This window comes from Haemorhous mexicanus, chromosome 2, assembly GCF_027477595.1.
Source record: "Haemorhous mexicanus isolate bHaeMex1 chromosome 2, bHaeMex1.pri, whole genome shotgun sequence".
Taxonomy (NCBI): domain Eukaryota; kingdom Metazoa; phylum Chordata; class Aves; order Passeriformes; family Fringillidae; genus Haemorhous; species Haemorhous mexicanus.
In genome coordinates this window covers 45,590,643-45,617,174 of record NC_082342.1, presented here as the reverse complement: position 1 = coordinate 45,617,174, position 26,532 = coordinate 45,590,643, and the positions used below count along the sequence as shown (strand labels likewise).

General features: G+C 40.2%; 1 protein-coding gene across 4 annotated transcripts in view; it reads left to right on the top strand.

The window, feature by feature from the left end:
- Positions 1 to 26,532, top strand: part of PDGFD (platelet derived growth factor D) — a 138,467-nt gene that overhangs the window by 94,838 nt on the left and 17,097 nt on the right. For all 4 annotated transcript variants that reach the window (XM_059838626.1, XM_059838629.1, XM_059838625.1 and 1 more), the window contains 2 exons: positions 12,836 to 12,895; positions 18,768 to 18,969. In XM_059838626.1, coding sequence (XP_059694609.1) covers positions 12,836 to 12,895; positions 18,768 to 18,969 — 262 coding nt within the window. The remainder of the gene's footprint in view (positions 1 to 12,835; positions 12,896 to 18,767; positions 18,970 to 26,532) is intronic.

Here is a 26,532-nt window from a genome sequence, read left to right as displayed (position 1 = left end):
TTTACCTGGGTCCACTCTAGTGTAAGAAATTGCATGCCCACAAAAAAGAGAACAACAATCCCGGATTCAAAACCAGGAAGGTGAAGGAACAAAAATCAGCTTCAGACCACACTGAGCCACTGGTCTGGTGGGTGTGAGAAAGCTTGTCGCTGTTCTCATCCCTGCCTTCCTTCTTAGGTGGCAGTGATGATTGGAGCACTTGGGATCTCCACACTTCCTTTTAGCAATGCTTAGTTTCCTTCTGACTCTGCAGCCTCAGGCACAGGCCATCAGAGAGATAGTCCTTCCTCCCTGCTGGGGAAGCTGGTTTGCTCTCAGGCTGCTGCTGTTTGCTCAGCACAGCAGTTCTGACTTCAATAACCTCCACACTCTACACCACATTTCCAAAGACAGTACTGGTGCTGTGTAAATCTGACTTGTGTTTTGTATGCATGCATCTTTATTAAATTTACAATCTTAGGTTTTGCCCTGAGCACTCGATAAAGTCCATTCATGTCTTCATAATAAAATAGGTGACAGACATGGCAGAGTGGTTTTGGTTTGCCCTTACACGTGTGTGTTTACACGCACATCTTTTATTAGTTGCAGGGTTCCTGTCATTTTTAGACTTGATAGGATAAATCTTAGTTGAAAATTTTTGCCTAAATAGCCCTGTTAAATAAAATAATCCCCTGCATGTTGCTGAGCTTTGTGCTGCCAAACTGAACACCTCCTCCAGCCTGGGGCTTGGGTTTTTATCATCATTCTTTGCCTGCAACCTCGTCTCTGTTTCACCCCACAGATTTCTCTCCACGTTGAGCTGATTTTGAGCATATATGTCATGCCAAAAAAAAAAAAAATTTCCTATCTCTTATAATACCAAGAAAAATTCAGTTCTGTTTTCCTCAACTGTCAGTTTGATAACTAGTCAGAGCTTAATTAGAGAAGGTCTGAGCCTGTAACAACACAGGGTCAGATTTTGCAACTCATCTGTAGCACTGAAAGCTAAAAATAGCTTTTAGGTTCATGGAATTAGTGTATCTTCCTGTTAGATCATTTTCAGCAGAATCATATAACATCCAATTTTTCTGTGACCGGTAACAACAGGGGATTTTTTCATTTTAATAGTTTTTGTTCAGGAATATAGCCTAATTGTACAAAATGGTGTTTTGTGGCAGATAAAACTGATTTTCCAGGTCCCTTTCCTCACCTGAAGAAACCTTTTTTTTTTAAATACTTCTGATCTTGGCAGCTATAAAAATGCTTCCTTTCAATCAATATTTTTGTCCTGATCTAGTCCTTAGGTCATGCTTTGTGAAAAACAGTAATAAACTTTTCTTTAGACTGTAGGAATCAGGCACTATATTGTCTCATTTTGTGTTCCTGATTCTTGGCACTGTTGTTGTCCACCCGTGAACCAAATAAACGAAGCTTAAATGCGCGCTCTTGCAGGATCAGACCCTCTAAAAAGGAAGTCTGTGCTTCCAGAATTGTCAGCAGAGACTTTTCAATGGGCTGTATGTAAGTCAAGGCATAGGCACAAGGTTGTTTGCACCCATCACATTTTTAGCATGGCTAGTTTGGAGCTAGCACAGGCCCCAGACTGTTTCTGATGTGTAGTTTGTTGTGGCCCCTCTGTTTTACAGGGTAATAGTTGTGTTTGAAGACATGAGTCACACCATGTCTGATCAATTTCTACCTCATTTTACCACTTAATATAGATGTAGCCCAGAAGTTATTATATGGAGGGTGTCTTTTCTTTCATTTTCTTGTCACTCCTGACAACACTATGAGTGACACAGTTAACAGCATTTGCGAGCCCTGGGATTCAGTGTTTACAGACTTATGGGTAAGTTTGAAAAATAATTTTATCTTTGAGGAAAGAAAAATGATAATAGCAAAAAACCCTGAAACTTGAGAAAGCAGCTTAGAAAGTATGAGGCTAATTTTTCCACTGATGCAGGGCGGGGTAAAAAAAACACCTTGGGACTGCAAAAATTTATCTCACACCAAGGTCTGGCCAATAAACTTGAAACAAAGAAAAATCCTGGAAGAACCTGGGCATCATGAGGACAAGTAGTCTGACTGCTCTGTGTGGTTGGTGTTGCATGCTGAAGAGGCCACTAGTACTAGAAATAGGCTGCTGAAAACTTTGCTTTCTCTACTCCCAAGAATTTGGAATTTGGAATGCTGTGTTGGTGTGGGAACCTAAACCAAGCACTAAGTACCTACTGTTTTTTACAGATGAGGTGGAACATTTTTGCATGTCTGGAAATGAGATTTTTTTTCAAAATGTGCATTGTACTTACATGTGTGTATTCATCTCTGAGCTGCCTCTCCTGTAAGCAGGCGTGGTACAGACAAGGTCTTGTGTGCTTATCTTATCCTGATGGTTAGGAAAGAACCTGAGTGTATCAGTCATGTTCTTACTCAGGCCTTCCACCTCTTTTTTGCATATGCACGAGTTTATGCAGAAAAATTGGCATTATTAAGCTCTGAAGAGAGAGCAAAAAGAGAAGATAATGTAAGGCAGCAGAAATGGGACACTCTGCTCCCTATACATGTAATTTATCTCTATCAGAAATATGTGAAAATAAACACTTTATTTTCTCGCCTTAGCAGCAACTTTGTGTGCTGACAGTGCTGGCTCAGTGCTGGTTCAGGTTCATTTTCCAGGTGCATTAAGGAATAGATTAAAAGCTGAGACGATGCTTGTAAAAGCAGCTGCTGAAATTAGGAGTATTATATGGGTGCAGGCCTTCTGCTGGTGCAGACCAGGTCTAGTCCTCCTGGACAAAGTGGACAAAGATAGACAAGGTGGCCAGGAGGGCTGTGCTAAAAGCCAGCAGTACAAACTAAGCAGTCTGTGGGTTTGGTACTTTGAAAATGCTGTCTGGTGTTCTGGAAATGCTCAAGAGTTTTTATACTATAGAGCAAGGTCTTTCTGCCATGAGAGCCCTCCCCAATGTTTTCTCCTCATAAGCCTGCACTGCTGATGGAGGTGGGCAGCTGAAATGCCTGGCCTGTGCAGACCAGCACTGCAAGGCCAGGATGGCAGGGCTTTGGTGTCACCTTGGCACCTCCAATAGATGGGGTATGTAGCTACTTCCTGCAATTTTTATCAATACTGATATCACACCCATGCAGTATAAACCTGTTGTCTTGCAAACACCCATCTTCAGTTTCCAGAAGAGCTGCTCACACACACAGATGTTGCTTTTTTTCTGAGCATAACCCTGTTCTGCACCCATAGGAAGGTGGTGAAGATGTGCAAATGCTCGCACATCCCTGCTAGCAAGGAGAAGCCCTACCTGTGCCCATGGTTCCCTGGGAGGTGGTGCTTTATGGTGATGTGGTATCCCCTTGGTGGTGATTTGTGGTAGTGGGTGTCCCCTTGGTGTGGGGGGAGCATCTCCTTGTGCCTGGGGAAGGTCTCTGTGTGTGCAGGCATAAGTCACCCTCTATGCTGTGCCACTGTGCCACTGTGTTACATTTCAGATTAATGTCATGTTTTTTTATCTTTGTTCCATTCAGTCTCTTGGCACGAGTTCCTTTCAGAGTCCATGTGTACCATCAAATAAAGTTTATGGCTTGTACCTTTTTCTCCACTTACATTCTTTAAAGTGAAAGCTTGTTTTTCTACCTGCCACTGCTTCTGACCTCTGGTAATCCTACCATTTTTCTTTGTATTAAATGATGTTTACAACTTCTTTTTATTTTTTTGCCAGTTCAATTTTCTGTGACATTTTCCGTGCCATTAGTATAAAACTGAATTAAACTGTTTGTCTTGATTTTCATCGCTTGAAAATATTTAGCCTGTTATAATTTTACAGCCACCCTTGGTCTATTTGTTTATGCTTATGTTTAGTCAGAATTCAAATCAAATGTGTCACACACTAATTGTGGCCCAGTACACACCCTCCTGGTCCTGAGATTATGGTCTCAGTTTGGTGTTTAGAAGGATTTTCAAGGCCATTTTTTTAGTAAGCTAATCCCAAAACTGTTAACATGGTTTAGTTAGATTGTTTGCAAAAGGTGGCAAATGTAAGGTGCTCTTTACCTGGTCTTTACTCATAGTATCGCTTACAATTGATATTTGTAAAATTATGCATAAGAGAAATGAGAAGCTTAACTGCTCCTAAAGTACTTGTATTTAGCTTTAGCAGCAGTGGTGTTTCTGAGGAATAGATCTGGATCTGGAAGTTCAGTTGGAATAGTTTGGATTTTCCTTAATTTAGCTCTTTGATGAAACTCGTGTTAAACAAAATCCCCAATAAGCAGTATCCTGTGCTGTGCGCAGTAAATTGACTGCTTTTGATCACATCAAAAACCTGGAAAAGCTACGAGAAAATAGTTCTTTTATTCTTCAAAGATTAGGTTTTCTCTCTATTTTTATGATTATTGAACATCTTAGAAAGCTTGGATAGCAGTCCTTTTTTGTTGTCCTAGAAAATGCAATGCCTTCCAGTCAAAGCAGGAGGGTGAACAAATTGCTTTGTTTTGCATTATCTGTGAAACATAACACATGCTCCTGCTGCATGCTTACTGCAGAATTAAACACCATCCTCTGACAGAGAGCTCAAAAAGAAATGGATCCTTCACAAAAAATCAATAGGCTGGGATTACTGCTAGGATAGCTAATGTCCCTTACCAGTACCCTTCTACATTGTGTTCTCAGCTTCAGAATTTAATTTGCTGAGCTCCATTAGAGTTTTTTGTTATTATTATTGCTTCCATGTTTCTCCCAAATCACGTCTGAAGATGTAAGTGTGCATGTCCGAGCAGCTTAGTAGATCCTCCGGGTAGAACTATGGAAAACTTGGAATATTAAATGAAATTACACTGTATTTGTTAATGATTATTTTTCTGTGATTATGGACCGTGTTTAAAACTATAAAAAATGTGTAAAAACCCAAGTGGAAAGAAGTCAGGAATTTAATAGCTTGCTCCTAGGAGGTTTTCTCTCATTAATATTTTTCCTTCTATCCCTAGTACTGAGGCCTTTCAGTACATTCCCATTTGGTATGAGTCACACCAAGAAGGAGGACCTGAAATAACCAGCTGTCACTGCCTTCTGTTAACTCTGAAAGAGTTTTTTGCCCACCTGGACACTACCGGGCAAGTGAAGTACCAGCTTTTCAGTTTTGCTCAGGGCACAGTCACCTATTACCAGGGAGGCTGCTTCCAAAGCCCTGCCAGTCAGTGTGGCAGAAGTTCACCAAAGTCCTCACAAGGGCACTAGATACCGACCCGACATTAAGTTTTTGGCTCATGGATCATTCCTCCCAAGCTCTTTTCCCACTCTGATGTGCAGCATTGCCTTGACCAGGACCCCTCTGGATGTGTGCTTCCCACTGCCCCAGCAGAGCCAGCATGGGGCATCACAGGGGTACCAGCAATCCCGGCAGAATGGGATGCCACCATGGCCCAGGTGTGCTTAGACACAGACCCAAGGTGAGCAAGGAGCCCAATTGCTTCAGACTGCTCCACTGTCACTGCCAAAAGATGGGCACTGCAGACCATAAGGCACCAAGAGTCACTTCCGAAAGCAGGTCCCTTTACATACAATAGGAATAGCAAGGGAGTGAGGAGCAGATGCAGTGTAAGTGTAATATAGCTGGATTGCATCACCTGTAAGGTGAGCCGGGGCTCACGTGGAGATGGTGAATGAGTGGCAGCCTATAGTATCAATGGCAAGAGAGTGGCCAGGGCACCTTCACGCTCCTAAGTCTGACCTAGAATGCTTACAGGGCACTTGTCAGCAAAAAAGATGGTTAAGCATGCAGGAATTTAGGAACAAAACTCCACATCTCTTTTTCAGAGAAACTCATTCCAGACTGAAGGATAGCCTGGAATGGAAGGAAGTGCTGCCTAACAAATGTAATTGGACTTCAGAGGAGCATCACATCCGGTGTCACGCAGGAAACCATCCCTTGTGCTGGAGAAGGTGGCGCATGACTGTAAAAGGGCAGGCAGTGTCCTGTAATGCAGAAAGGAGTGTCCAGCCAGGGACAGCTTGCTAATCCTAAAAGGTTTCTAAAAGGTTAATCTCACAGTCAGTTTTATTTTTGGGATGTTTTAGGGACCAGAGAACAATCTGCAGAGTAGCATTTTAGTGGTTTTTGCAGCACACACAGTGCTGAAGTGCATTGCTCATGAATTGGAAAATCAGAGTATTGGAGAGGCAAGCTGGGTGACCTTGAGCAGCCGAGAATTGATTTGCAGTGAAATGGAGCAGCCCAAAAATGAGCAAAGAGGTCACTCATGTAGAGATTAATAGCAACAGTATTTGCTGTTAAATGGCATATCACTGCTTATTGAAGAGGGGAAAAGAAAATTTCTCAGTGTACTAGGCATGTGACCAATGAGGTTGTAGTTGCATCTCTTCTGGAATGCTTTGTACAGTTCTGGTCTCCATGGTACAGAGCAACCACATTTTTCTTGGACTGAGTTCAGGGACAATGGGGAGAAGAGGGCATTTCTTACTAAGGGCCAAGACAGCTTGGCTTGCTTAGTATAATAAAACGGATGCTGAGAGGAGATATAGCATCTCTTCAGAATTATTGCAGGAAGCAAACTTGGGAGAGGAAGAAAAGGATAAAGCTGGTACTTACATAAGTTCAATAAAGATAAATTTAGCTTGGAAACAGCCAACCAGTCTGAGGGGATTGGAAGAGACAGCCTGAGAGAGCCTTTCAAATTTTGTGTCCTGGTGCTTAACTGCAGAATCAAAATTTGCCATTCAGATAAAAATGGCAAAGGAGGAATTGCAGAATATTTACAATGAATGTTAGTTGATTTGTGTTTTGTTTACAATTGCTTAACAGCAGTATGCAGCAGATTAGCTATTAGCAAATCCCTTGTACATGGATATATGAGGACAGGTTTCTGTGATAAATGGAAGAAATAAAGGTAATGCACAATTTGCACAGCTTGGTAATGAAGTCCTTGTGGTATGAGTAGCAAACAGGATGCTCATAGGCATAATAGTGCCAGATGACATCTGATTTTTCAAAGGCATAACTGTCATCTCCTTTGAACAAGTATTATGTGACCTTTTAGACAGATCATTTAAAGTCAGTGTCTTGGACATTCTTCCAGTATGCGCCCAGCAATGCCTGTTTCCAGAGCTAGGTGAAGGACGAAGAGAAGTATTGACAAAACATAATTTATTAAATGTATTCTTCTGCTTCAGTTTTACTTCAGCTTTTCATAAATAAATGTAACAAACTGCAGTTAGCCAAAGTCATTATTACAGCCTTAAACTTTCGAAATTTTAAGTATCTTATGTTTTCCGTTCATTTATAGCTAGTAAATGTGTCAGAAAAAATCAAGAGGGATTTTATATGTTACCTTGCACTAGCATTAACTTGGTTGGTAAGGTTGTAACTACTGATATGTAGTGGCAACTGGGCTTCAGAAACTCAATTTATGTCTTTTTTGAGGGGCAAGAATCATACTATTACACTTGAGATCAGACAGTTTGATGGCTACCTGACCTTTCATTACTGACTTTAAAATACTGTTGTCATGGATGCCCTGCCTTTATGCATCAAAAAGTAGAAAAGAAAATTCAATATGATTAAAGTTATGTGTTGATTTCTTAGCTGTTCCAGTAATAGCTGGCGTCAGTGGTGAAATTTGCTCATACTTCCAGTCTGGATACTGCTGCCTTCACATTACAGCTACCTGGATTTGTTAATGCTTGCACTACCAAATGAAAGAACTTGTTGACATTGGTAATAGGCTCTTTTAGCAGAGGATGGGTTATTATCTGGGGAGACAAGGTCAATTCACATCTAACCTTCGTTAAAAACACTGGCCTGCACTTAATGTTTCATTGCAAGGCATAATTCCCAGATTATGTCCCATCATTGTTGCTCGCTCTCCAAATTCAGTGACTTTTATTTTTATTAATGTCTGGTCACCAGAGCTGAACAGAGCAGCAGTGGTTTGTCCATTACTGTAAGAAAAATGCAGCCTCTGGCTTCCTAGTAGCCTGCTGTAGGTATCTTTCAGCATCCTTAGGTGGTGTTAATAAATATCATTCTGATACTAAATTAAAACCCAGCCATGTGACAAAATGAAAGTATTGTACAAGAAAAAGATATTTCAAAGTGTAAATCTATATGCATATATTTATAGAAATTGGAGTGTCCTAAAATGCTGCATGAGAAATTAAGTTTAATCAGTTGAAGTGTACAAATTTGAATGTGTATCACAGCATTTTTTTTAAACGGAACTATGATTTTTCTTTTACCTCTAACATATATAACACCATTTCTGTTATACAGCATGTTCTGAGTTTGGAGTTTATTTGCTTGAAATATGTGTAGGAAATGTAATGCCTGTAAATAAATTGTTAGTGAGAATATAGGTACTATTGCTTGTGGCAGGAAAAAAGAAAGATTTACAGGTTATTATTTACTATATACAAATACAAGTTTATCTGCTTATCAGCTAACTGTCTGCACATAACTCTGAATGCAATGTATACATGTTGACTGTTGTTCAGCAATGAGTATCTTTGAGTTTCTGTTTATTAATCTAAATGTTAGGATAATTTTGTCTCCTTTTTCTTCAAGTGTCAATTTACTCTATTTTTCCCTCACAGACCTTCCATTGTCCTTCATCCCTAATTCTTTCATTCCATGGAGAGCTCATACTTCCTTTTGTTTCTGTACTGGACCTCTTTGAACATGCTCCTTTTCACCCATGATTTGTTTCTGCAGGATCATCTGTGTGTCTTAGTACATCCATTAGCCCCGTTCCTTTGTAATTTCTAGAAACTGCTTTTCTTTTGATTTGTTTATAATTATAGTGTCTAAATACCACAAATGGGGTGACCACAGGCCAAGCTCAACACTTCAGCTTCTCTGTCTTAATTTTTTCTTAGTTTACTTCATTCTTTTTCATGCTTATTTCCCCAACACCATGCCTGCATTTTGGCCCTTTCTCCCTCACTTCTCTTCTGAGTAGAAGAGCACAGTAGAGAAGGTGGCTCCTTTAGGAGAGGACCTTACTGAACCAGTGAGCCCAAATCATCAGTCAGGGGTACTGCCTGATGACTCTAATTCTTAATCACAACTCCTCTGGGAACCTTTCCCACTCACTGAAGTGGAGGGCATTGCCTCAGCTTTTTTTAGTTTTATTTTGTAGTTGTTTTGTCAGATGAACAATTTTTTTACCAAATCTAGTCCAATCACCCCAGAAACCTGCAGATTAAGGAAAAGAAATGACAGAGAAGCTTATAGAGATGTGGGGCTGCTCTTTGCACTGGAGAGAGCTGTCAGTGTGTTGTGCCCATCCTGTGGTGGTTATTGCCTATCCCAGGCATCCTTCCTCACAGTAGTCGTGCCCCAAGATGACAAAAGACTAACTTACAGTGAAAAAATATGTAAAAAAGGTGAAGAATCACAGTGCTTCTTGCTTTTAATTTGAGGACCAGGCAGTAACTCAGCATAGCTGGGAGCACTCTCATGTTTTGCCACACTGGTGGTACAACAAAGTGAGTCATGACAACATGCTTCTCAAACTGGCAAGCTTCCCAGCCACATCCCGGGTGTTTTCCTGATGTCTCTCAGTTCCTCTGACCCTGCCAAACCCCATGGCTTCAACGCAGCAGAGCCTGTGCTGCTACAGGTCATGGCTGCAAATCATCTTCCTCAGGAACCAGTGCTATCTGGCTTTGCAGTCCCATGTATCATTGATAGCTTTGATTTTGCATCATGATCTCCACTTGGAAAGTCCTGTGACTCCTTGTCAGGGGATTATTCCCTGTGACTCCTTTTCACTTAGTGGCCATCAGTGCTGGGAGACAGGCTATAAAGTCCATCTGCAAAGGAGAGAGTGGCTTTTCTTTGTCCAAAACAGAGCCAGGAACAATATATCAATGTCCATACGTATTTAACTCTGAGGACTGACTCAGAATTTGTCTTGCTGAGGTGTAATTTTGGAAGTTGATGTTTGGAAGTAATTTTTCTTCACTGAGTGTAGCTGCTATCAGAAGGTGGTTGGTAGTTCTGTTGTTTTGCCTGTATTTTTGCTGCTTGTAGAACAGTTAACTCAGTGCTTTGCTGAAGTGTCTAGTAAAGTTTTTATGTTACCATGACACAAATACAAAAATAGAAGCACTGTTGTCAAGGTGATGTAGCCAAATTATTACCACCCTGTTGTTCCTGATTCAGTAAGAAAAGATATGAGAATTTTGGTGGCTTTTTTAATGTTTGAACTAAAAGTTTTAATGTTGTTTCAAGTAATGAAGAAACAACAGCAAAACAACAGCCAAAGTGATCACAGGCAAATTCACATGAACGAGGTAGAATGAATTGAACAGATAGGACTGAAAATAGATTTGTCCTTCAGCTTCTGCTAGGGGCAATGGTGAGAAGGAGGAGAAGGTTTTGTAATGATGAGAACCACTTTGATACTATTATTTGAAATAGCTGCAAGCAGAAGCCATAGATAATAATAATCTCCAAACTGTAGAGGTTGAAAGCACTTAGAAGCCAAGAATGACTGCAGCTGCCTTGAGTGGTGGTGGAACAAAGCCATGGAGTTGTGAATAGTTTATGCACATTGAATATAATCAGAATTGAAATGTGCAGTCATCAGGTTTGAGATCCAAGAAGCAGGTGGTACACGTGTCTACATCAGGATTTTGGAGGGGTTTCCTGCCATGAACCAACTCAAAGAATCACAGACTAAAGAAACAGTTTTGATATCCGCATTCAGATAAAAAAGTGGCCCATCCCTTTGAACATAAGACTACAGTCTTCTCAAAACATTCAGTGAAGCAAATTGTTTCTGTTTTAAAATAATGCTTTAGAACTCAATGCCACTTTTTTTTTTCCTGGAAGTGCTAAATGGAAGCTAATGACGGAGAGGAAATTACTTCCAAGTTCTGCAACTGGCAGACTTTTCCAGAGGATTCATGTGTTTTTCAAATACATTTTTATTTAATTTAAATTGTTGCTTGTCGAGAACTGGGCAACCAAATGTGTAGAGAATGTGGCCAAGGGAGGCATATTCAGAATGGTGTATGATCTGATTATAGCTTGCAGATCTTTTTACTATTTTTAAGAAAAAAAATCTGCATTGAAAATTTCACCAGTGTTTTTCTTCTGTATTCTTAGCAGAAAATTACCACATTGTTATTAGTGTTTTTATTGCTCTGCAGCTTCAGTGGTCACTTAGTGATGGAATTTCTTAATTTCTATTAATCTTAAATACTGAATAAGAAGAAACTGTAACAGTTAATAAGAAGAAACTGTAACAGTTTAGAATAAACAATCTTGTTACTTTTGAGGCATTTAAATATTTTTCTATAGCAAATGAAAAACATTAAAAAACCAAGTATATTGATTCTGGATCTGAGAGCAGCTCTGTTCCTTCTTGAGTAAAGAAACATTTTATTGGTGAATTGGAAAATTATGAGATCAATTTTCTGTTTTCCATTCCTAAGAAATAACTTAATGTATGCATATATATATATATATGTATGGTGCAATACAGGATCAAGTCTAGCAAGCATCAGCTGTGTGGTTTCCTTTCCATTTCCCCTTTCAGTTGCCAGCTGAAAAAAAAAGCTTATCAGATACTGAGTCAGTATGAAATTGTGAGCAAAGGCATTGATTCATCTTCCTTAAACCTTTTCATTATAAATTCTATTATTAGAAATTAAAATCTTGGTATGTTGTCACTTCAGTCCACTTTCCTTACCTGCATATTCATGCTGATCATTAGCTATTCACTGCATGTGTGTGTTTAATAACCATTCTGTAATGCTGCTTTTTTTTTCCATTTTTCACAGTTTAGTTATTCCAGTTGAAAATAAGTAAAGCTGCCAAAAGATTAAAGAAATGGCTTATTCATTTTTTAAGTAGTGGTTGCTCATCACTGGTCAGACAAGTGGATTGGGATTTAGGTGACCACATGTCAATATCTACAGTTTTGACATCTGTTTCTAAGATCAGCCTCCCAGGTTCCCTTTATAGAGACAGTGGAGACTAAAATGCATTCTCAGAGTGCACTGTCATCCCAAGTAGAGCTTCTAAAACAGATCAGATGATTTGCACCCCAGAAATACCAGGTTTAGTTGATTGCAAATGGAAACAAGACTAACTAGCTTAGATGTTGGCTTCATAGTTGTCCAAAGATAGATGATATGAATCCCATCCCTGTGCTCAAATTAATCAAAAATGCCCAGAGATTATGTGCAATTAAACTGTTAATGTCAAGGTACTGTGGCTGGGTTTTTTGATATAACAAAACATAGTGCAGTGATGATCATGCACTGTTCAGCACAAGTACCAAAAGCAGCAGAGTCATGCTAGGACTACTTTGCAGATGGATTAGATTATCCTGCTTTTCACTTTGACTAAGTAGCACCAGGGAATTAGCATGTTCACATTCTTTCCAACAGATCAGTTTGGCAACTGCATTAATACTCTGGTTGTAGACATACAGAGATATTTAATATTTATGTTGGCAGATGAATGTAATGTCCTTGACCAGATTAGGTCCTGCTATGCAAAGCAGCATATATCAGATTGGTATTATTATTACTGTTATTGTGGTTGATGATGATGATGATAATAATAATAATAATTAATCAATAATAATAATATTCATCCATTCTTGTCCAAGCAAGCTCACAAGGACTTTATAAACATTGAAAAGGGAGGAACCTGAATGGAAGTAGCTTTATTGAGGACTGACACATAGTGAGGGACTTCTGCATTAAAAAGGGTTAGAAGGAGTGACAGATATTGAATGCTGAAAATTTTTTTAGATTTTGTAGTTAATTTAGGATATTGCCTTAATGGTGATTTTTCCTGTGTGTTTCTCCCCTTAGGATGATTTCCAGCATGCAGCCTCGGAAACCAACTGGGAGTCAGTCACAAGCTCTGTCTCAGTAAGTAGTTTCTCACTGTTTTGCCCATGGATGGATTGATAGAGTGGCTTGAATCCAACTCAATAAAATGGCATCTGTACAGAGAAACCGTGTATTCACTGTTATAAATGATCAGCCAGAGATCTGAATTAATAAATGCGAAAGATTTTATTCTCGTGACCAAAATACGGTCCTCAAAAACCCACAGCCAAAGAGACACCGTCGAGCCCGGGATCGGCGCTGGATGAACCTAGATCTGACCTCTATGGCACCAGATCTCCCTCTGTTCACCAGTGCCATTTCCAGAGAGGCTGTTTTATACAGTTTTTTCGGCAGGACTGTTTTATACAGTTTTTTATGCCTGAGGCAGAGGTGCCCCGATTTCTTTTGTAACCCCACATATGTATGAAAGTTTCTTTCACTGGGCAGGGCAGCCCAGTTGCTGTTTCCTGAGTAGTGGCAGGCACTGATCATGTCAGGGGAAGTTGTGTATTTAGATGGATGTTCCTTGGCGACTTTGCTTATCTTGATTGATGGTATCTACCAAGAAATGATCACCCTTGGGTGTTCCCTGATGGCTCCGGAGGAAGCCCATCTCTGCACTGGCCACCTTGTTTTCTTAGTAAAGGAAGCATTGTTCTCCTGCTGCCTCCAGGAGTTTCATAATTCCAGAGTAGTTATCTGTCTCTGGGCTGCTTGTGGTCAAAGGCTCGTTGGATTTTACAGTTTTTTTTATTGTGTACATTCTCCCCTTAAGCATGAATTATTTTATAGCATATATTACATTCACTTTTGGAAGAGGATGAATAAAGTTTTTATCCAACTGATACTGGACTCAAACAGTATGTTTTTAGGGATAAAATATTCAGGATATGCCCTTTGCTGTTGTAAACACATGAGACAGCTATTGGGAAACATTTCTTGTTTTCAAACTCATCTTGCCAGTATGAAAATACCAGATACAAATCCAAATTTTTAAGCATTGAATGTCTCGACTTACATGGAAGACCATACGTAAAGCAGACTGCCAGGAAAATGGATCTGGCATTTAATTGTCAATACTGAGATTTTTTTTTCTAAGCATTTCCAATAAAATATTATATCTGAAGTCAGATACAGTTACTCCATTCTCAGCAGTGAATTGCAGCTTGGGAGAAAAATCAAGAAAGAAAAAAACCCAAGTAATCTAGTAAAAAGTTTTAATTTTCTCTTCATTGCATTTGTTTTGTGTTGTTGGCAAAAAATCTGCCCTCACTGCCATTTCCCAATGCTGGAAAGAAGTAGCATGAGAATTCATAATATGGGCAGTCCACTTCTGTGTGCTTTGCTGCCTGCTCCACACCACGTCATGGTTCTTGTTAACTCCTCTTAAAACACAGAGATGGGGGTAAATGCTTAAAGCATGCTTGAGACCAGTGTCTGAAGCATTCATGGAAAAGAGCTTAGAAATAGTGCCTTGGTTACAGTAGCTGCAGGGAGTAGCTAGTGAAGGAGCAGCAAATAAAATATGGGTTAATTCTACTGATAGGGGTCCAATCAAGGCAGCAAGCAGAGAGAAAACTCTGTGCTGCCAAAATTAGAAGATGTTAAGCCAATCTCACTTGTGTTTACTCTTGAATTTGCAAATGACACTTGCCCTTCACGATACGATTCACTGATTGCCTGGAACCAACTGTGCTGAAAGTCTTGAGGAGTGATGTTTGCAGGGCTGAGATCTACTGGATGTGCCAAGCAGGAGATGCTAGAACAGGTTTACTAAAAGACACAAATTCATTTTTCATTCTAATGTGGGCATGGGAAAAAAAAACTCAGTGTGATGGAATATTTTGTTTAAAAATATGGTAGGCTGATGTTTGAAAAAGTAAGCCTAGGGCTCCCTCATCAGGTAAGTATGTAAATGAGACAAAGCCTATGGTAAACGCCATGTTAGTTACCATCCTTAATGTCATAAAATGCACAATATAGCAAACAATAACCCAGTATCCTTTTCATATTGAAAAATCAAGTTCATCTTTTTGCTTCTATTTTTTTTCCTTAAAAATTGTTTTTAATGTGTTGCAGCTAAGGAAGCTCAATACAAATATTACAGGTAGCAAGCTGATGCCCAAGGTCACATGGACACCTAATGCTAAACCAGAAGCAGAACCTCGGTTTCATTGGCTTTCCTGTGTCATTCCCTATCTAATAAAATATACTTTCTCCAGCACCTTCCACCCACAAGTCCTTTTTGTCCTCAGAGAAAATAAGGCAGGGAGATTGAGCAATTTTTCACAAAGGCACCAAGGAAAATGTCTGAGGACATCCAAGTTCTTCAGGAGAGAAAGATTCAGGGATTCTCTTATGGTCTTGAGGAGCAGAAGGACAAACTCAGCCCTGTGAGCCTTGGGCAAGATGACATACAATTCTGCTGATGCTCAGGTAGCATGGCAGGTCTGAGTTTCTTCTCTCAAACCTACAAGTAAAAGACTCATTTTAGGATATAGACACATTACAACTCTCAGAATAAAAATTTTAGAGTGAGCAAATTCTTTCTTCCATGAGGTTGTATTACAGAGGTATATTTTGGTTTTTTGTTTGGGTTTTTTCTCAGAACGTTAAAAAAAATGCTTCTACCCTTAACCCATCATGGCAAACCCAGGAAAAAAAAAAGGAAACAAAATCTAACTCCTTATAAGGTTAGTTTCCATTATATGTAAAGTAATTTTATGACCAACAAAAAACTGTAATGTACATTGAATTGCCTGTCAGGCTTACAATAGAGATAGGAAAATGAAAAGAATGAGTGAACAGAAATTAAGGACAAGAGCACATACAAAAGAAGGATACCTTTGTGTTCCAGTAAATCAAAAATGTACTCAGTGCTTTTAAGAAATGCAAAGGAGGTACATAATGTGGAAGATCTTCGCTCCTCATTGCTTCTTACATTTCCAATTGCCCCCTCTTTGCGTGTGATCTCAGAAGTCAGATTATGACAAGCACAAACTCTCCCAAAGCCAGTGCCTCATTCTTGGCAGGACAAAACAGAGGCAGTTGGGTTGGCAGCTTTGAAGTTGCTTTTGGGCCTGTCACATGATGTTGCTGCCAGGAGGCTATCTCAGCTGTTGAAATAATTCCTCTTGATTTGGCTGTCACTGAGAAAAAGTTAAGCTTTTTTCTGTATTTGAACAAGGCTGCACAAATCTCTTGAGTAGGGACTCTTATTTGAAAAGTGGGGGATCCCAGCTGCCTGTATGAGTCTGAAATGCCCTGCATATTCACAGCTTGACCTCTACTTCTGTAATGAAATGTGCAGTTGAACATGTGGGAAAAAACCTCCTACACTGAGTAAATCACACACCTGTGGCCTGATTTTTATAGTCCAGTTTCTTCAGCATCCGTGGAGCATCGCTCTCACTTTGGAAAGGCAGTCAGGGGCTGATCTTTCCCTACTGGACTGCCATGAGCTCCACCAAGCTCTCCTCAGTAACAAAGTAGTGTTTAGGTGCCTTTTTCTTTTGTAACCTGAGCTCCTGTGTTAGCACACTGCACAATGCTGGCTGCAGCACAGTCTCTCCTGCAAGGCTGCTTTAGATACAAGTGCTGTGTTCACTTGGCTGCTGTGAGCTTTTCCACTGCTGGGACTTCACCTCTCTGACAGTCTCTATTCCCAGCCATGTAGAAGTCCAGAGAGAGGCTTCAAGGTGTGCCTTCCTTTTTAAGGGGTCATGAATTTTTACAGGCCTCTGCACTGTGCCTTGGCACTGCACTAGAAAGGCACTGCAATCCCAAGTGGGCCCACTGAAACTTCTTGGGCTGTTGGTGGTAATCTGCAAAGTGCAGCTGTGCTTCCTTGACTGCACTATTTTTATGTTTGCTGTTTCTTCTCTTCCTGATTTTTAATGATTTGGACTGTCCATAGCAAACATATGCAGGAAAATGTGAAGAGTTGTTAGCTCTGTGATATAGCCTACCATTAAAGACAAGTGTTTTATTTTAAAATAGAGATATATACTTTAAAACCGTTATAGGAGGAATTGAAAGACACAATCCTGCAAACAAGTGAGTGAATTTACTCAAATGAGTTGACCCTCATATTATGACCCAACTGAGTGAAGTTAATCACAAAGATTAATAGTTTAACATATGCATTTATCTGGGAGATGAGGCAGAACAAATATTTTGGGAAGCCATTAATTTTAACTGGCATATTTTATGCTGCATTACTTCAGAGCTGGGTTTTCATGAAAGAATTTAGGTTTCTAGGGATTTTTCCCCAACATTTTAACTTACGAGACTTACTATGCCTGGTTTTGGACAAAATTGATTGTGGTCCTTTGGAAAGTAAAAGATTTGTATTAACAGTTTTTCTTGTACATATTTTGCATACTATTCGGCCTTGTGCTTGGATAATGGAAAAAGTGACACCAGGATAGTGAATATTGTGATTCTAAATTAAGAATTTTAACAGTTTCAAGTCCTCTCCAGTAAAACTGAAAGTGGTGCAATTATTCTGTCAAAGTCAAATTGAGCCAAAGTTCAGTGGGAGCCCTCAGAGAACGGTACTTGGTCCTTACTGGTGGAAAATAAATATTCCACTTGGTGTTATAATTGTGAGGATACTACTATGTTAGTCATCCAAATACTCATTGTTACCTTGCTGAGACTGTAGAATTATAGAATATCTAGGGTTGGAAGGTTCCTTAGAGATCACCTAGTTTGAGTCCCCTTGCAGTGGGCAGGGATGCCTTTCAGTGAGTGGACCAGGCTGCTCACAGCCCTCTCCAGCCTGACTGTGAGCACTGTCAGGGATGGGGCATCCACCGACTCTTTCAGCAACCTTTTCCAGTGTCTCACCACCCTCAGAGTAAAGAATTCTTTCCTCAAATCTAATCCAGACCTGCCTTCTTTCATTTTAAAGCCATTCCACCTTGTCTTATCACCACCCACTCTTGTAAAAAGTTTCTCTTCATCTTTTTTGTAGGCTCCCTTCAGGTGTTGGAAGGCCACAGTTAGGTCACCCTGATGCCTTTTCTTCTCTAGGCTGAACAGTTCCAATTCTCTTAGTCTTTCCTCCATCCCACTGGTCATCTTGGTGTCCCTCCTCTGGACTCACTCCATCAGGTCCATGTCCTCCCAGAGCTGGATGCAGCCCTGCAAGTGGGGTCTCAGCAGAGCAGAGCAGAGGGGCAGGATCCCCTCCCTGGCCCTGCTGCCCACGCTGCTCTGGATGCAGCCCTGGACACCACTGGCTTTCCTGGCTGTGAGCACATTGTCACAGCTTTTCTGGCTGTGAGCACATTGTCATCTCCAAGATCCAAATATCATGTTTTTTCTGTTTGTTTAGTAAATTCTATTTTTGGTAAAATGTCAGTTCAATGTCAATTCATCATTGTTTTGTAACACATTTGATTTTGGGTAATAAAGGGCCATTTTTCCAAGTCTCTAACCATGCTAAAATTGTCCAAATTGACCAGAGAAATGTAGTCTAGTGGACTTCTTTGCATTTGTCTGCTGTGGTTTCTGAACTGCCTCATGTGAAATAAGCAACAGAACTGGCATCTCCATTTCTGTGGCCATGGCCATCACAGTTCTTTCAAAAGACATTTTCATTGCATCTTTGTATATATCCAAACCATCATTCCCTTTGAGGACTGCATTTGAATACTGTCAGTCCACCAGTGGCAGTACTTTTGCTCCCTGCATCTCCTCTGGGATTTACTTGGGAATTTCTTGGTATCTCTTCTTACAAAAAGAAAACACAGGTATAAGAAAGTCCTGGCCCAAAGACTTGAAAAGATGGCCCAAAGTAACTGTTTCACTCAATAATGATGCAAGCTTGTCAATAACTGTTTTCAGTTGTTTAAAGTGGTGCTGTAATTTATTCCAAGTACACTGAGATGTATGTCACTCTTAGGGGGTATCCTATCCCTCTCCATCAGTGACTGACCCTACGCTCACGGCGGAAGCACTGGATCAGACCATTGCCGCCTTTGACACCGTGGAGGATCTGCTCAAACACTTCAACCCCGACTCCTGGCAAGAAGACCTTGAGAATCTGTACACAGACAGTGGGCACCATTATCGAGGCAGGAGCTACCATGACAGGAAGTCCAAAGGTAGGAAAAGACTTTGGGACATACTTATATATCCTTTGGGAAAAGGACAGGATATTCCTTCACTCCTCATAGGGAGGTCCGTCAGTCAGGTGTTGTGTTCTGGTGCTCATGTTCCTGTTGGAGTCACAGGGCAAGGCACCACCTATTAAAACCAGGGATGTGTCGTTCAATCCATAATCAATTTCCAGGTAGGATCTCACTTGAGAAATCAGACTGCAAACTGCCCTTCTTTACGATAAATTCACAAATAAAAACACAGGTCCACGTATAAAGACAGATGGTTCCAAGCTTTACCCTCTTAATCATTGCTTTGTGTGTAAAGAGTGGGGCTCCTAATTACCTGTGTTATCATCCTTCTTTAAATACCCTGCTTAGGGACTGTTCTCTGTTGAGTGAGGAATAATCACTTTTATCACATTGTGCTTAGGGAAGCATCTGGTGCAGACACCTGTATGTGCAGCTGGATTTTTTAGGATGTGAACATTTCCCTGTTTTTCATTATGTTGGCAGGGAACATTATTATGGTTAAACATCTTTGTCTGTAATTGAGCAAAGCACACATTTCTGGGTTATGTTTCTTGTTTCCTTCTGTTAGTTCAAGTCATCCACCAAATGGTAAAGCAAAGGGGTGTTTGGCTGGCAGTACAAAGCCATAATGATAAAAAAACACTATTGAGAAGTCACAGTTGTGCTCTGGGGTAACCATGCACTGAAGGGCCTAATGAAATTGCCCTTCATGTGCAGTATAGATGTAGGAGGTCTGTTGAGATTCTTTAGGATGACAGTCTCTCTAGTTTTCACAGCAGATCTAGATTTAAGAATTTTATTTGATTTCTCATGTTGTCATCTATTTTCAAGTTCTGTAATCACGTGCATTCTTATTTGTAACTTTAAAATTATAATTCCCAAATCACAGTTCCAATTCTGTGCAATCTACCATATATTTACATCTCAGATCCCATATCCCCAGACCTTAAACACGTTCTAAGGAGCAAGACAGAATTGTAGTTCCATGTTTTTAACTTACTTGTTATCAAATTATGAGGCTTTGCTCTTAAAAGGAATATATAAACTGCATCCATATTTGGGAAAACTCTTTCAAGAAGTGTTCCCAGGCCCTGAAATACAATCACCATATTGCTAAATTGTCAGCCTGGTCATTGCTGGGCATGAACCAGGATCTGGCAGAGGCCACCTGCCATTCATGTGCCCACCTGTTCTTGGAAAGTAAGAGGTGAATGGTAGTAATGTGGGCTGTCCTGTGGCTATAATCCTTGGAGCTTCAGGCACATACAGTGTATTAAAAGACACAATACTGGTGTACAATTTCCAAGACAGGCTGACTTTTTTGTTTCTGGGCTCAGCACTTCAAAGGAATCTGTGATAAAGCCCTGAGCACCCATTCAGCAAAAAGTGAACCCCTTTACTTTGCTCCCTTCTGGCATGTCAGAAATTTCAGGCAAGCACCACAGCCATTTTTGGGGAAAAACTTCACCTAAGTGTCTCTGTGTGACTTTCAAGAGTGTTTTGATCTCTCTGTGGGTGCGTGGAACATGATCTGTGTGTCCCTTATTCATCCAGGCTGGATTTGGCGCCAGTAGATATGTATAAAAAAGAAATGAAGGGTCTGTTCTGTTTTTAATAGAAGCTGATTAGAATCCTGTATCCTGTACTGGTTCTGTTCTCCAGATATCATTTCATTCTCAGATCCTATTTCACCCAGTATCCCATATATTTAAATAACCACATAAATATAAAATAGCATTTGATGCTTTATTGATGCTAATTATGCAGGCTGCTGGTATCAGACTGATCTGATAGTGCTCAGGAAATTCAGATGCATAACATTTTCCAGTTACAGTTTTAATACTTGATTTGTTTTAATAGGCTTTTTTGTTGGTGGTGGTTTGGTTACAGGAAAAAGAAAAAACGTTTTGTAGTTTTCCTTTTGTTTTTGAACTAAAGGCCAAATTCCCTGACTATTAGCAGCTCTCTAGGCTAAAGTACCTCACCACAGTGAAATCTTTTAAAAATTTCAGTTAAGAATTTTTATTTAGTTATAAACTTCTGACAAGATTAAAGGCTTGTTCTTGGAGGATGTGAGGAGTAAGGAATAGCTTTAACAAATCCTTAAATTAGAAATGCTTGGTGGCTTTTAAACACAGACAGAGTGGATCTCTGAGGAATGTTTATAGGCACCAGGGTAACCTTGCAGCAAAGAGAGCAGTAGATTATATCATAATTTATTTCAGATACCTATCTGTTTCAGCTTACAGCTTGGGTTTTATTTTTTTTTCCTAAGTTAGAATAGCCCTGAGGAAGATAAGAACAATTTGATGTAATCTCTGCCTATCCTTTACAGCATTTTCAGATCACACCATGTAAATGGTATAAATTAATCGCTAATAATTTCACTCCTATCCAACCTTCTATCCATACCAAACTCTGGCACAAAATTGAGCTAAGAGAGGCAGTGTTGCTGAATACGGATTCTGTTAACAGGGATAGGTGATAAATTATATTTAAATTGCATGTTTTCTTGATTTGCCAGTTAATAATCTACAACTATCAAGGCCAAGCAAAAAAGAAGTCGGTATTTTATCATAACTGAAGCTCACAGAATCAGGGAATAAATGAAGTGGGAAGACACCTCAGGAACATAAATGCCCCTCCTCAAGGCAGGACCATCAACAGAAGGTTGCCCATGACCATGTCAAGTCAGGTTTTTAATATCTCCAAGCATGGAGGCTGCTCAATCTCTCTGGAACCACTCTGTGAACAAACAAAAAAACCAAACAAAACACCAAAATCTGTTGTCAGCATTTAAATAGGTTTTCATATGTTAAAATTTGAGTCCAGAACCTTTTGTTCTTTAAAAGTAGTCTCTGGCTCCATTCTTGCTTCCTCCCATAATTGCTGCATTGATGCAAACTCTATGAGTCTCAGCAAGGCCAAATTCTGCATCCTGCCCTTGGGTCACAGCAACCCCAGGCAGTGCTGCAGGCTGGGGACAGGAGCTGGAAAGCTGCCCAGTGAAAAAGGACCTGGGGGTGCTGCTTGGCAGTGCCTGAATATGATCCAGAGTGTGCCCAGGTGGCATAAGGCCGATGGCATCCTGGCCTGGATCAGCCAGGGTGTGGCCAGCAGGAGCAGGGCAGTGACCGTCCCCCTGTGCTCAGCACTGCTGAGGCCACAGCTCCAATCCTGTGCTCAGTTCTGGGCCCCTCACTGCAAGAGAGACATTGAGGGGCTGGAGCGTGTCCAGGGAAGGGCAACGGAGCTGGGGAAGGGTCTGGAGCACAAGTCCTGTGAGCAGCAGCTGAGGGAGCTGGGGGTGTTCAGCCTGGAGAAAAGGAGGCTCAGGGGGGATCTCATTGCTCTGTATAACCACCTGAAAGGAGGGTGCAGCCAAACTGGGATTGGTCTCCTCTCCCAGGTAACAAGTGACAGGACAAGAGGAAATGGCCTGAAGCTGCAACAGGGGAGGTTTAGTTTGGATATTAAGGAAATTAATTTCACAGAAACAGTCGTCAGGCATTGGAATGGACTGCCCAGGGAAAGTGGTGGAGTCGCCATCCCAGGAAATGTTCAAAAGGTGTGGGGATGTGGCATGTGGGGATATGGTTTAGAGGTGATTATGGCAGTGCTTGATTTATGGTTGTATTTTTGATGTTTGAAGGTCTTTTCCAGGCCAAAGGATTCTATGATTTTTTTGTATTTGTGCACATTATTATATGCATATACAGATCTGTCCCTTCCTGGATATCTCTTGCAAGTACCTGAAGGTTGAAGAGTGTGTGGATTAAATCCACAGTTATGGTAACTCCATTCAGTCTACAAAATCTGATCTCACACCTCTACAATACTGATGCAATTCAATTGAGTTAAGTGCATTTCTTTCTACTGAAATCAAAACTGCATTTCTATTGAAATTTCTATTGCATTTCTTACTATTGAGGTGAGATATTGGTATGAAATGTGTCTCACTAATAACCACATGAAGTTTGAAGTTTAATTCTCTATATGTCCAGCAAAGTTTGCTGTTAACCACTCCAGTGAAAGCTGACTATAAAATTACAGTGCAATCCAGACTGTCAAAACACGACAGAAAATAAAGGAGAAGATGCATTCAGATTTTCACAATTCTGAAATGAGAGGCCTTGTATAAGCTATAAACTACGGTGCACACCTACATGAAAGTATAATAGTTATTTCAAATAACCTCTGCAGTTGTAAATATACTCATAAAGGTTTGCTACCAATTTCTGCATTTTAGAAACTCTGAAAGTACAAATATTCAGCTTTACATTCATCCTAGGTTGTTAGAAAAAAGGCAGGTCATACCATAAATACTTTAAAATAATTCCTTTTACCTCACTGTAATGTATTGATGATCTCAGTGTCATACTAATTTGGTTATTACAAATATTAAGCATCTCCTGAAAGATATCACTGGCTTTTGGGTTATTTAATACTGTTCATGGCAAGAACACAGGTAAAGAAGTAAACATCCATGCTTCACAATTATGTTGAACTTCTTCACAGACAGGTTTCTCCTCTTCTAGAGAGTAATGAGGAGAGTTCAGATGTGTTTTAAAGAAGCATCTTCATCCTAGCTTAAATTTCGGAAAGCATGATCTTATCTGGCTAATAGTATCAGAAGAGCTTCCAAGAGATACCATAGCAAGCAGTTCCATCCATCAATTAAAGGTTATTTAACTTTTCCCACATACTTGTTTGCATTTATGTTTTGCTGTTGTCTCTGATTTTTTACCTCTTATTGAATAAGGATTTTTAATTAAAAAAAGACCTCCACCTATGAAATGGTTTCTGTACAAATGCAGAAAGAAAGGAAAAAGAGCAAGGTCACTGTTTCTCATCTTAGAAGTAAATCCAAATGTCACGGGGCTGGTACCCAAAGAAAGGGGTTGTCTTTAAAAAGGAATGGAGTGTTTTGTTTTATTTTCCCATAAATATACCTTGGAAGCAGGAGCACATGTAGATAAATACATTCTGGTAATTAACAAGAGTACCCCTTCCTCTAAGCTCATTTTCTTTTTTGGAAGTAATACACAAGAAGCCTTTGGCTATCCGAGGAAATTAATCAGGTGGGACATTCTTGCAATAGCGTCTGTCTCCAGTGACAGCTTTACAAGTTAAATAAATAAACACTTGCTGGCATAGCCACACTGCTCTCTGGAAGGGGAGTAGTGAGGTCAGACCGTTGGTCTTCAGGGAATGTTTCTGCTGTTCATTGCCAAATCAGTTCCCAAGATTTGGGATCAGATCAGGCAAGTTTCACCATGTCCTTAAAATAGTTTTTAATTGTCATTACTTAAAATGATCTATCAAGAAGTTAAAATTTTAATGTTATTTCTCGGAGGCTTGCAAGCAGTGGCCAATAAATTATTGCAAAGTCCATGCACTCTTTCTTGAAAGACTCTGGGATGGCTGCCAACAAGTTTCAGTGCACCAGACAGGGAGTGCAGGCATCACAAAAGCTGAATGCTTGCTCATTCATGGCAAATTTGAATATTCCAAGTACCTGGAATACCTTCTTAAATAACTGATAATTTAAAGTATTCCCTGTGCTTAAAAACCAGAATATTTCTCCCACCCTTCTTCAGTTAGGAGCTAAGTTGTCTGTTGCATGCAAACTGCACGCATTCCTTCATTTCACAATCTAATTCAGATCTACGTTCCTACCTTCCCTCCCTGTGACAAATGGGATTTTCCCTCGCCTGTTACGCGATGTAATTGTTGGTCACTGCAGTGAAAGATTTTCTTATTAAACCCTTTTTTAAAATGCTGGTGAAACTTATAGCATGTTATTTATCACTGGAATAAGCTGCTCTTTTCCATTGATTTCAGTGAAGCTGTGTCCAATAGTTTGGCCTGCTCTTGCTACTTGACCTGTACCACAGCTGGTAATTGGTTTGCCAGTCCATAATAGGCCTATATATTTTGCCCTTTGTTCCATGAAAACAGCTATAATCCTACTGAAATCTTGATCTTTCGTTCCTCTGAAATAATAGCTGCTGTATTGAGGAGGTTTGTCTTGGTGCTGTGATTCTGCAGTAAATGCAATTTGCAAGATCTTCTTAGCTCCCGTGAGAAGGATTTAGATAGCTCCCAAGTTTCCAGGTATATTTAACAAATTGCTTATTGTGATATCATTAAGCATGCACAGTGGAACAGTCAAAACCATTCAGCCATATGTGTTGAAGTCTAAAAGCTACAGAGTTTGGTCAGAATTTGGTATGGAGAAGAATTATTTCATCAGTGTCAGAGCATTTAGATAATTTAACCAGCAGAAGATGAGACTGGGAAATTATATTTCATTTGTTATTGCCATATAATTGTGAGGATATCATTATGCTGGTAATCCAAATGTTCTTTGTTACATTGTTGAGATCATAGAATCACAGAATGGTTTGGATTGGAAGGGACCTTAGAGATCATCCAGTTCCAGTGCCCTTGCTGTGGACAGAGACTCCTTGCACCAGACCAGGTTGCTCAAAACCCATCCAACCTAGAACACTTCCAGGGATGGGGCATCCACAGCCTCTCTGGATAACCTTTTCCAGTGTCTCACCAGCCTCACACTAATGAATATCTTCTAATATCTAACTAAAACCTATATTTTTTCAATATGAAGCAATATCCCCTTGTCCTGTCACTACTTGCCCTTGTAAAAAGACCCTCTCCAGCTTATTTGTGAATTTTCCAACTCAAGTTCAGCCACACCATAGCTTCAGTCAGATACAGCACTGCTCTGAATGTCTTTGATGGCTTTTACAGTGCTTCTAGTTTATCTGCAGATCTTTAGCAGTGTTGACCCAGTGGGGAGCACAAATATTAACCAATTCCAGTTGTACTTGGAATTGCTGACCATTTTCATCAAGTCTCAGATATACCAGTTATCTACTGAATTTGTAGTCCACCTATTCCATTATATCTCTGAAATCTGGCTGCAAGGATGCTATGGATCACTTTCAAAAATCAGCTGATGCCTCTGCTGCTTTCACCTCATCCAGCAAGACAGATGTCTCATCAGAACCAGCTCTGATGTTGGCGTTGTTAAATCTGTTCTGGATGTTCCCAGTCACCCCCTTGTCTGTCATGTGCCTGGGCATTGCTACCAAGAAGGATTTGCCCCTTAATTTTATCATAGGCTGACCAGTCTGCAGCTGCCCGAATCCTCCTTGCCTTGCTTGTAGATGGCTTTGACATGTGGTATAGGAATGCCATGGCAAGGTGGCTGACATCTCCTACACCTGAGCTCTGCACTGAGACTGATGCATGAAAAAAGTGTAGAATGTTCAGATATGATGATGTTAAGACCGTGTGTGAATTTGATGCAGATAAAGTGTTAAAAGCAACCCTAACAGACTGCCTGTCTTTTTAAAATTAATCGGTGATAAGCAGCAGAGGTTTTCTCCTCAATTTTTATGGCCTCCCTTTTTCAGAATAAAACTTGTCGTTAGCTGCCATCCCTGACTTCAGTGCCTACCTCTGGTTAAGACCATAGAATCACAGAACATTTTGATGAATGCTTCAAGG